The sequence below is a fragment of the Ovis aries genome, chromosome 10 (assembly GCF_016772045.2).
Source record: "Ovis aries strain OAR_USU_Benz2616 breed Rambouillet chromosome 10, ARS-UI_Ramb_v3.0, whole genome shotgun sequence".
Taxonomy (NCBI): Eukaryota; Metazoa; Chordata; class Mammalia; order Artiodactyla; family Bovidae; genus Ovis; species Ovis aries.
In genome coordinates, this window is record NC_056063.1 from 70,788,306 (window position 1) to 70,800,584 (window position 12,279).

At 40.4% G+C, this 12,279-nt stretch overlaps 1 protein-coding gene across 1 annotated transcript in view; it reads left to right on the forward strand.

Annotated features, from left to right (window-relative positions):
• LOC101109370 (ATP-binding cassette sub-family C member 4-like) overlaps positions 1 to 12,279 on the forward strand; it is a 151,072-nt gene that overhangs the window by 63,150 nt on the left and 75,643 nt on the right. The window contains exons 14-19 of the mRNA XM_042255125.2: positions 757 to 954; positions 2,304 to 2,444; positions 3,170 to 3,207; positions 3,871 to 3,965; positions 7,136 to 7,282; positions 11,951 to 12,030. Of these exons, the coding sequence (XP_042111059.2) occupies positions 757 to 954; positions 2,304 to 2,444; positions 3,170 to 3,207; positions 3,871 to 3,965; positions 7,136 to 7,282; positions 11,951 to 12,030 (699 nt within the window). The remainder of the gene's footprint in view (positions 1 to 756; positions 955 to 2,303; positions 2,445 to 3,169; positions 3,208 to 3,870; positions 3,966 to 7,135; positions 7,283 to 11,950; positions 12,031 to 12,279) is intronic.

The following is a 12,279-nucleotide window of genomic DNA, read 5'->3' on the forward strand; positions in this document are numbered from 1 at the left end:
TGTCTGGGGCTGGTTCCTATTATCCCAGCCGGGCACAGTGACAGTGACAGTGGTCAGTGGAAATTTCATGAGTGACTCTTACCTGTATGCAGATGTGCTGGTCTCCACCTCTGGGTTAAGTTTCAATTTCTTTCCTGGAATATCCTCCCCAACTGACTTTTTTTTAAAAGAAATTCTGCTTGTGACATGATGTGCTATATGTGCTTAGTCACTCAGTCGTGTCTGACTCTTTGTGACCCCATGGATCCTCTGTCCATGGGATTTCCCAGGCAAGAACACTGGAATGGGTTGCTGTGCCCTCTTCCAGGGGATCTTCCCAACCCAGGGATTGAACCCAGGTCTTCCGCATTGCAGATAGATTCTCTACTGTCTGAGCCATCAGGGAGGCTTCTCTCAATTCCCATGTTGTCTGTAACAGAGATTGCGCTGATCTTCCCACTAACCTCTGTGCTTTTTGCTTCCCTAAGTGCCCAGGGTACTTATGTCAATGGCCTGCATTTTAAACACATAAGCACATGTTTCTTTCATATCTCCCAGCACCTAACACAGGGTTTGGCAGAGAACACAATGCTCAGTTCTATACTGAGTTGACTGAACTAGATTTTTCAACAAGAATTCTAGACTCAGGGATCATTTTTTTTTAAAATTTTTACTAAAACCATAATTTAAGGCCACATAATTTTTCTTGATTAGTATTTAGGTTGTTTTAATATTATCAAAAGTAAATAAATTCCTTTCAATTTTTTTTAATTTTAGGGCAAAACAGTGAAAAGGGGAACTTACTCTGAGTTCCTGAAATCTAGGGTAGATATTCTTTCCCTTTTCGACAAGGGGAATAAGCAATCTGAACCATCTCCAGTTCCAGGAACTCCCACTCTAATCTCCAAGTCTTTGGATCAGTCTCTACAGTCTCGTAGACCCTCGTTGAAAGATGCGGCTCCAGAAGACGAAGATGTGAGTTTCTATCCATCAGTGTGCCCTGGTCTTTTTGCTCTTGGTGGCCTCATGGGCCTTCAGTCTGCTTCTCTAATGATATGATATCTTCATTTTTCCCAAAGTAGACCCCAAAGTTCCCAAAGTCTTATTCCATGGAATTCATGGAAGAGCATGAAGGGAGCAAGCCTGTTAGTGGTTCTCCTTTGGGTGTCGTTGGAAAATCCTATGGAGGTCAGCAGTGGGTGCACTGCTGTGTGCTGTGCATTTCTGGGTACATGTGGCTCACACTGATTGAGAACTCTTCAGTTTACCATGGTTATGTCCTACTTGCTCTCATGGCTCCCAACTTCCCTTATGCATCCAGAAGCTTAATGTGAAGACTGCCTTAGACTGAGTCCTGCTCTTGCCACAGTAAATCATCTACTTATCCTGCATGTTGGAATGTTCTAGCACTGCATATGACTAATGGTAGTATTTTACCTCGGTGTCAGATAGTTTGTGATAAGTCAGAGGTAATGTGTGCAAAGGACTTGACGCACGGTAGACACTTCAGTGTTAGTTCCTGTCCTCCTTACCCTTCAAGACCAAGAACCACATCTTATCGACCTTGGATCCCAGTGGGCAGGATAGAGTAGGACATTTTAGGCTCCCGTGACTCTATAATGCATTCTAAGTCCTCCAGACAGAAATGCAGAAACGTACTAGATCTCCCTTAAAATACACAGATAGTCTTTGATATCCAAACCTTCAATATCCAAATCCAGGAGCCTGGATGACTCTGATAATTACTCGGATTAGCTCTTCACTTTCTAGACTCAAGAATCACTCTGAAATTTCAGAACCAAATAGACTCAGATCGTACATTTGCAATGTGCTATCCAAACTGATTACTCCAGCCCTCTCTGTGATCTCAGTTCACTGTATTTGGCTAGTATTTTGAACCTGTGTTTTCTGTTTCTATCATTGAGTGACACAAGTCATCTAGAGGGATATATTAGCTCCATATCATTTTGTGTGTTATTTTAGAGCAAACTTCTGCATTTATACATTAATTGATTTTGTCGTGTGTGTGCTGAGAGTCATGATCTGTTTTAAGCTACCCAACAGTGAATAACCTCGTGCAAATGTTCTTTTATTTCTAATAGAGTCCTAGGAGTGGGATGGCTGTGTCCAGGAGTAAACGCATATGTGGTTTGCCCAGATATTCCCACACCCTTTTCCATAGGAGATGGACCATCCGGCGCTCCTGCCATGCATGTGATGTGTCTGTTTCCCCACAGTTTTGCGGTGGAGGGCAGTGTTGAACTCTTGAAATTTGGGGTTCATTATATAAAATTTCATCTCTCACTGCCATGTTTCCCTTCCAGACTGAGAACATACAGGTTACACTACCTCTAGAGGACCAATTGGAAGGAAAAGTGGAGTTTAAGACCTATGCAAGTTACTTCACAGCTGGTGCTCCCTGGCCTGTCATCATCTTCCTTATTCTGGTAAACATCGCAGCTCAGGTATGTAAAGGTTGATATTTGCATACTATTTATACTGTATTTTATGATTATTTTTGTGTATTAAGAGATTTATCTCAATGAATTAGCTCATGAGGTCGTGGGATCTAGCTTGGTGAATGTGAAATCAGAAAGGCAGGCCTGCAGGCTGGAACCTCAGTCAGGAGCTGACCCTGCTGTCTTGAGGCAGAATTTCTTCCTCCTCCCGGAAGCCTCAGGTTTTGCTCTTGGGGCCTTTGCCTGAGTGGATGAGGCCACCACAGTGTTGAGGATGATCTCCTCTACTTAACTTCTGATGATGGATGTGAACCACATCCACAAACTACCTTCACAGCAACATCTAGACGAGTGTTTGGTTGAATCACTGGAGACTGGCCCAGTCAAGCTGACACCGGAACTGACCATCACTGTACCTGTCAAGCTTTTTGCTTTGAAAAATCCCAACATTTGTACTGTTATTACTGCCTTTTGCAGTCCACTTGGATTTGCATTGACATACATTATATTTGGGGAGCAAAGCCTTCTAGGGAAAAGGGGAATTCTTTTAAAGATATTAACTTGTAAGTTGCCCTCCTCTGACCTGTGGTCATCTGGGGAGGGGGCTTGGTGAAGACCTGAGCCAGAAGGACCGTCTCCGTGTTCTGGAGCTTTTCCATCCCCCATCCTGGTGAGCGGGGTGTGAGGCTCAGTGATGTCTGTGTCTGAGTGACTGCTGTTTCCTGCTCCAGGTTGCCTACGTCCTGCAGGATTGGTGGCTTTTAAACTGGTGAGTGATTCCTGGTCTGACTGAAAGTGCTGAAAGTCTACATGAAGCCTCACTTTCCCACAGAGTCAGGGGGACTGACCCTCACATAGTTTCCCTGAAGAAAGATGAAAGTTCCTGCGGGTGGTGTGTGATCCCCCGTGATCTCTCCCATGTCCCTCCTTTTAGCAGCTTCACAGAAAGTTTTTTTTTTTCTTTTTTTGAACATTTAATATTGTATTGGAATATAGCTGATCAACAATGTTGTGATAGTTTCAGATGAACTTCAAAGGGACTCAGCCATACATATTCATGTATCCTTTCTCCCCCAAACCCCACTCACATCCAGGCTGCCACATAACACTGGGCAGAGTTCCATGTGCTATACAATAAGCCCTTGTTGGTTACTTGTTTTAAATCCAGCAGTGTGTGCATGAGCATCCAAACTCTCTAACTATCCTTCTCCTCGGCAGCCATAAGTTCCTTTTCTAAGTCTGTCTTCACAGACAGTTTTGAAAACTGAAAGTCGTGATTGAGATTTTTAAAAGGAAGACACACAGGGCCTTGTGAGCTGGGAAACGCTTTGCAGCATAAAATACATTTCTTGAATTGAGGTAAATTTTTTGATATTTGTATAAATTCTATGTATAATCTATAGTGTAATATTTTTTCTTCCCTGTTCCATAGGGCGAATGTACAAAGTGGCCTGTATTTAGGGACATATGTAGAAGAAGCTGCAGATGTAATGTTTGTGCTGAACTGGTTCTTAGGAGTTTATTCAGGTAAAGTTGTGTCATCTGCTCCATTATAGCAGAGTCTAAGGTGTGTATAATGAGTCTGTGTGATAAACTAGGGCTTCCAAAGTAATTCAGCAATGTCTTAACTGATTGTCTTAGTCTCATTTACTCTGTGGATTAATTAGAGTAATTATTTTAAAGATCTACTTGAAGAGAAGAGGTTGAATAAAGACTCTTAATTTGCTCTGTACTGGATTTTGGTAGTTAAACCAGGATTGTACATTCAGAAAATCAGCCCCTGGCAAATACATGGCTATTGTCTATTAAATAGATTGCTTTAGCTAAATATTTTATCTCTATATTGATGGGTAAGGGGATTAGAAATGAATCCCCACCCTGTGGTTCAGGTTGTTCCAATTCAGTCTAAATAACCCCTGGCTTTTATTGATCTTGGGTGAAATCCTCTGGCAGCATGGGCCCCAAATAAAAGCATTATTCCTTCCCAGGTATGCAAACCTCCCCTTTACCACACTGGTCATCTCTTGGGCTTCACTAATTACTAGAGAAGCTAAGCAGGGGAAATCCAGGGCCTGGGATTAGATTCCCCCTCTTTCTTACCTTGAGATCACAGTGTTGTCCTCTCCCCAACTGTGTGATTAATTTTACATTTGGTGTGTCAGACTAATATTAGCGTGACTGTCTCTATTCACAAGAATGTTTAGAATGTATATTGCTTTATATACTACTTAAAGGGTATCTTCACCTAAAATTTTAAATATCTTCTTTATCTATTTATTTGTTGATGGACATTTAGGTTGCTTCCATACCATGGCTTTTGTAAATATTGCTGCTATGAATATTGGGGTACATGTGTCTTTTTGAATTATGGTTTTCTCAGGGTATAGGCCCAGTTGTGAGATTGCTGGGTCATATAGTAGTTGTATTTTTAGTTTTCTAAGGAACCTCCATACTGTTCCCCATAGTGGCTGTATCAATTTACATTCCTACCAACAGTGCAAGGGGGTTGCCTTTTCTCCACATTCTCTAGCATTTATTATTTGTGTATTTTTTAATGATGGCCATTCTGACTGGTGTGAGGTAATACCTTATTGTAGTTTTGATCTACATTTCTCTAATAGTGATATTGACCATCTTTTCACGTGCCTCTTGGCCATCTGTATGTCTTCTTTGAAGAAATGTCTATTTAGGTCTTCTGCCCATTTTTAATTTTTTTTTTCCTGCTATTGAGCTGCATGAGCTGCTTGTATATTGGGGAGATTAATCCCTGTCAGTTGCTTAGTCTGTAGTTATTTTCTCCCATTCTCAGGACTGTCTTTTCATTTCATTTATGGTACATATATACACTGGAATATTACTCATCCATAGAGAGTAATGAAATTGGGTCATTTGTAGAGACGTGGATGGACCTAGAGTCTACCATGCAGAGTAAAGTAAGTCAAAAGAGAAAACCAAACAAAATGCTTATATTAATGCATATATATGGAATCTAGAAAAATGGTACATACACACCTATTTACAGGGCAGGAATGGAGTCGTAGATGTAGAGAACAGATGTGTGGACACAACGAGGGGGTGGGTGGAGGTGGGGAAGATGAACTGGGAGATTAGGATTGACATACATACAGTACCATGTGTAAAACAGATAGCTAGTGGGAAGCTGCTGTATAGCACAGGGAGCTTAGCTCAGTGCTCTGTGATGACCTGGAGGGGAGGGGTGGGGGGGACAGGAGGTCTAAGAGGGAGGGGATACATGTATACATATAGCTGGTTAGCTTCATTGTACAGCAGAAACTAACACAACAGTGTAAAGCAACTGTACCCTAATAAAATTAAAAAATAAATAAAAACTTAAATATCCTCACAGAAAACGCTTTTCAAAGTTTGCTTGTACAAAGAAAAGAGTGTGTTATGTAAAAATCCACTCATTGAAATCTGGCATTTATTTTGTTGATTACTTGTCAAGAAAATTGAATCCACCCGCAGTTTACCTTCTGAATTGGTGGGCAATGAGAGCTTAGAGAAGAAGGAAGGGATTCTGTTGCACATCCATATAGGATGGTGGGCTAAGGCAAAGGCCTGTTAATGGAATTCAGGAATTTAGCAGCTTTCAAAATTTAAATAATACTGGTCAGCTGAATGGAAAAAGTGCTTGATGGAATATTTATTGCAGAAGTTACCCCAACTCTATTTAGCATTGTGAGTTGAAGAGATGTTTAGAGGGCTCTTTTAATTTTTATATGCGTAGTAGTGTTCATTTATGTTATTGATAAAACATAAATTTGCATGATTATATTTGTTTACAAATGCTTTGGGGTTCTATCAAACACTTAGTGAGAGATTAGTTATTTGTTTAGATTAATTATCTCTGCCAGAATACAATTTGTAGTTTCTTACAATTCAGTTATTTAAGAGATTGTCCACTTGCAACTTAACATGGTCTTTTTATACTCTTTAAAGTTACTTGGGCCTAGAGTAGCTACTTTATTTTTAATATTTTAAATTTTTATTAATCTTTATTTCAGTATACTCACCAATGTTGTGTTAGTTTCTGTGGTACAGAAAAGTGAACCAATGATACAATATCCTCTCTCTGGATTTCCTTCCCATTTAGGTCACCACAGAGCATTTAGTAGAGTTACCTGTGCTATACAGTAGGTTCTTAAGAAGCTACTTTACATGGAAGTAAATTTCCTTGTAAATTATAGGGAAATGATAAATCATTTCTCCTATTTCCTGTGAATTCACATGCTGGTACCAAAGCATACCTCACTTTTAGATTGTGGGACATGTTGTAAATAGTGAAATTTGAAATGTGGAGAGATCAACTACTTTTTGCAATTATCAATCTGGTGAGTTTTTATTACAACTTGTAATTGAATTAGGAAAGTTTAGAATGAAACTGTAGGTAACAGATGATATTTTTACCCCTGTGTTATTTCTATTTAGTGAGAGTGAAACATTGATTTTTATATTCTTCTTTATAAATGTATTTTGTGAAAGTATTAAACTCTTACAGAATTTACTATATATATTTGCATATATAAAATTTTATTTATTCTATGTGCATATAAATTTCTGTGTAAATTTTACCTATAGAATTAAATGTATCATATCTTTATAAACTGCCTACCATGCTTCAGCACTGTTGAGGATTAGACAGAGATCTTGTGCTGACTGATGTTTCTTTATTTCAGGGTTAACTGTATCTACCATCCTTTTTGGCATCACAAGGTCTCTGCTGTTATTCTACGTCCTTGCTAATGCTTCACAAACTTTGCACAACAAAATGTTGGAGAGCATTTTGAGAGCTCCGGTATTATTCTTCAATAGAAATTCAATAGGTAAGTCAGACATGAAGCTTCTCAATGAATATGTCCTATTAACACATTTAGTGCCTGATTACAGTTTCATATTTGAAAATGGAAGATATGCTTAGGAGAAAATCACTGTCCATGTTTTTTCATTTTCTACAAAAAGCTTCATTGATTACTTTTCTTGGTAGGGAAAAAATCTGGATATAGGAGCATATAAGCTTTTATTCCAATTTATGCATGTCTGTAAAAAAATTAATGTTTACTTTGCAGGATGATTTAGGAGTCCATTTGTTATATATACCCAATATACAATGCAAATGTGTTGAAATGTTTTTGACTAGTTGTTGGGACGTTGGCCGTGTTACATGATGTTAAGCTAACTAGGAAGGACCTTCTTCCAGAAACATCTCTACAGGAGACAGGCTGTGTGTTTCTTTCTTTCATTGCCCCTCCATTTCTGGGACCACAGAGCTCTGGCCTGTGCTCATATTTTGAATTGTATCTGAATTGTAATGGAAAATTAATTTAAATGCAAGGTCAGTTAAATGTAAACATCCTCTTCGATAAAATCAACCCTCTAGTTTTACAGTGGAATTTTGGTTACATTTAAGAGGTCTTGTGGTACATATCAGGTGGATCTTCATTACTAAGTAAGAGTGTCCCTGAAGGTTTCCCAGTGGTTGCTTCCTCCACTCTGAGGCCTTTGACCTGTCTTGCTTTGGAAGGTAGTCTCATGACCTGGGTTTCTACAAACAGTTCATCAGCATTTATGCCCACTCTGTTCAGTTGGTTAGACTTGTGTTGAGGCCCAGGGCGGCTTTGTTTTTGTAGGTCATGATTAACAGGACCTGTCAAGGCAGGGATGTGACTGGAGAGAGGACAGGAGCTGCCTGGTCATCAACTAGCTGTGTGATCAAGGTCAAAGTAGGTAGATACTACTGGAGACAAATCACCAGGCAGGATATTGTCATGGTTATAAGTATGGACTCTGGAGCCAGCTTCTTAGGTTCAGTCCTGGTGCTAGTTGCTAATAGTAATAGCCAGTTATATTTATGTTAATAGTTATATGCAAGTTATTTAATTTCTCTGTGTCTCAATTTTCTTACCTATAAAATGAGAATATTATTCACACACCAATATCTTGATTTTGTGGGCATTAAGCAGGTTAATACATTCACAGCATTTAGCACACGGGCAGTACCTAATGAACTTTAGTGAGGATAATGACATAGTGTCTGGGAACTTCCTCTCCTGTGAAATGGGAATAACTGCTGTCCTTCCTGTTTGACAAGGCTGTTGTTTGAGGATTAAATAAGACTGTTTAGGGCTGCATAATGCACAGATTTATTCAACACATGTTGTTTAGTCCAGGCACTGTGTGGAGCACAGGATGGGTAAGGTGCAGAGGCTCATGCAGATCTCATCATATTTTGAAGCCATACTAAGGAAGTGATTGGAGGAGTCCATGCTATTGTGGCTGTGAAGCTGTTTGTCTGTTAATGTGAACGCTATGGTCATAAATTTGGGAGCATCAAGTGGCACTGAATTTCTGTTATCACAGTCCCTGAGTGCTCCTGACCACAGTTCAACAGGCTGATGATGACCTGTAGGCTTCTCCAGATGCTGATGTATTTGTTATTCAAGAATTTGGAATCAAGTTTAAATCTTCAAGGTCGGTAATCCTAGAGCAGCAGACATACCAGTGTATATCTTGTCTCCCCATCCTGTGTCCATTATCAGAACTTCTTTCTTTCAAGAAATAGAAGCCCAATTACGTGCTGCAAAGATATGCCCAAAGGTTTCAGGGCATCACTTATTTACTCTTTTGGTGGTACCTAAGTTGAACTTTCCCCTGTGTTTATTTTCAAAACTAGAATTTGTAATAGACTGTTTATGGTGTCTTTGTTTCTGGAATGTGATGGCATGAGGAGAGAACCACATGGAGTAGTGTTACTTGTTATCAAGTTCAAGCTTGCTCTGCTCGCCTCACAACGCCAGTAAGTCTTACAGATGATGTGTTAAAGCAAGAAATAGCAACTTTATTTGGAAACTTTGCAGACTAATGTCTCAAAATAACCATCTTATTGGGACCTGGATGCCAGGTTCTTTTATAGAACACAGAGGAGAGGAAGCGAGGAAGTAAAGCCATTTACCTTGCAAAATTGGAGGGAATTTGTTAATTTTTTCTTTTCTACAGCTATTCACAGATGGTGAGGGTCAGATTGTCCCCCTGTGAGCTGAAAAAAGCCACTTTAGTTTAACTTTGAGGCAGAGGGGCAGGGTTTCCTGACAAAAGCAGTGAACAGCAATGGTCAAAGAAACAGATCCAGCATGGAGTCAGTATTGGCTCCTTCTTGTTGCAGTTCCTTTGATGTGCACCCCCCTATCTGGGGCCAGTACCCTGTGCTTTCTCCTCCTCCGTCTCCTCAGGGTGCACCACCCTTGCAGGGATGGCTGCAGAGTCCTCATGGCTGCAGAATCCTTTGTTTACTGATGTGGCAAGTGGTGTTTTAAGTTCATACTAGATATTTAATAGAAATTAGTTCTCATATTACAATCCTGAAACCTTTATATATATATATATTGTTGTGGATATACTATTGTAGATTCTGAAAAGGGAAATAAAATCAATGATAAGTGATCCTTAGTCATTTAGTAATATATTTGTTTTCCTGCCTACATCCCTCTGATCTTCTTAGATGCTTATTCATTAAGTCTGTGTTTGTCACACCTGGTACACCTCTGAAAATAATGACTTTATTACCCCAGTAGTAAACTCACAACTTGGAAATGGTCAAAACTCACAGTTTCCCCAAATGTGAGGTGCTGTGAATGATCTGGAGGGAAAAAAATTACAGAGAGGTTATAATTATGTTGATTTAAAGAGTATCGCTAGACTGGAAGAAACACAAGCTGGAATCAAGATTGCCAAGAGAAATATCAATAACCTCAGATATGCAGATGACACCGCCCTTATGGCAGAAAGTGAAGAGGAACTAAAAAGCCTCTTGATGAAAGTGAAAGAGGAGAGTGAAAAAGTTGGCTTAAAGCTCAACATTCAGAAAACGAAGATCATGGCATCCAGTCCCATCACTTCATGGGAAATAGATGGGGAAACAGTGGAAACAGTGTCAGACTTCATTTTTGGGGGGCTCCAAAATCACTGCAGATGGTGACTGCAGCCATGAAATTAAAAGACGCTACTCCTTGGAAGAAAAGTTATGACCAACCTAGATAACATATTCAAAAGCACAGACATTACTTTGCCGACTAAGGTCTGTCTAATCAAGGCTGTGGTTTTTCCTGTGGTCATGTATGGATGTGAGAGTTGGACTGTGAAGAAGGCTGAGCACCGAAGAATTGATGCTTTTGAACTGTGGTGTTGGAGAAGACTCTTGAGAGTCCCTTGGACTACAAGGAGATCCAACCAGTCCATTCTGAAGGAGATCAGCCCTGGGATTTCTTTGGAAGGAATGATGCTGAAGCTGAAACTCCAGTACTTCGGCCACCTCATGAGAAGAGTTGACTCATTGGAAAAGACTCTCGTGCTGGGAGGGATTGGGGGCAGGAGGAGAAGGGGACGACAGAGGATGAGATGGCTGGATGGCATCACGGACTCGATGGACATGAGTCTGGGTGAACTCCAGGAGTTGGTGATGGACAGGGAGGCCTGGCATGCTGTGATTCATGGGGTCGCAAAGAGTCGGACATGACTGAGCGACTGAACTGAACCGAACCGAAAGAGTATCACTTGGGAAAACTAATCATGATAACTAAAGCAAAGTTAGTGTAACATTAGGATTGATTTAGGTATTTTGCAACTGTTTATTTACCAACTTAGCACTTGGAATGAGTCTTAGATGGGATGGCTCTAAAGGGAGGGAACATTCTGAAATCCACCAACCATTCTTGATACTGCCACAAGAGTCCCCCATTCTTTTAAAAATCAGGGCTCAGTTTCAACTCCCCACCCAATGCCATTTGGTGGTACTTTTGTTTCTCCTTAGGTATCATCCTGTTTTCTCTTTCCTTTTACACAGACATCAGCTTATTTCATTTGAATTTATAATATATAAAATTTGCTGTTTAATCATTAAATCATGTTCGACTCTTTTGTGGTCCCGTGGACTGTAGCCCATCAGGCTCCTCTGTTCATGGAATTTCCTGGGCAAGAACACTGGAGTGGGTTGCCATTTCCTTCTCAGGGGATCTTGATGACCCAGAGGTTGAGCTTACATCTCTTTTGTGTCCTGCATTGGCAGGTGGATTCTTCACCACTGAGCCACTAGGGAAATCCAATACATTAAATATTTAATAGGTGTCTTTCTTTTTTTAAGATTTATTTATTTATAGTTGCATTGGGTCTTTGTTGCTGCACACGGGCTTTCTCTACTTACAGCAAGCAGGGCTGCTCTTCATTGTGGTGCTCCCGCTTCTCATTGCAGTGGCTTCTCTTGTGGAGCTCAGGCTCTAGGCACAGGGGCTTCAGTAGTTGTGCCGCACAGGCTTAGTTGCTCTCCGGCATGTGGGATCTTCCTGGACCAGGGATTAAACCTATGTCCTCTGCACTGGGGACACTGTACCACCAGGGAAGTCCCTAAATACATATACTTAAAAAAAATAGTGTTTTGATTTGTTTGTGAATTTTTTTCCTATCTGAGGAAATGAGTAATTTCTCGTATCCTGTTCTTGCAGGAAGAATTTTAAATCGTTTCTCCAAAGACATTGGTCATATGGATGACTTGCTGCCCCAGATATTTCAAGATTTCATACAGGTAATGTACCAATCCTCTCAGAGTTCTTACAGGGAATAGTAGAGTGCCTGTTTCTCAAGGCCATTTCAGAGGGGCTGAGGGTGGCCCTTTCAGCCTGGCAGTGTGTCCTGTTATCTTGTGTAAGGTCATGTTTGTGAGACAAAGGTACAGCTGTGATTGGGAGGCTGAGTTAACATGGGAAACACCTGGGGCAGGAGTGGCTACACAGTCACGTCAAGGTTGGTCTGAAGTAGTGACATGCTGGGCAAT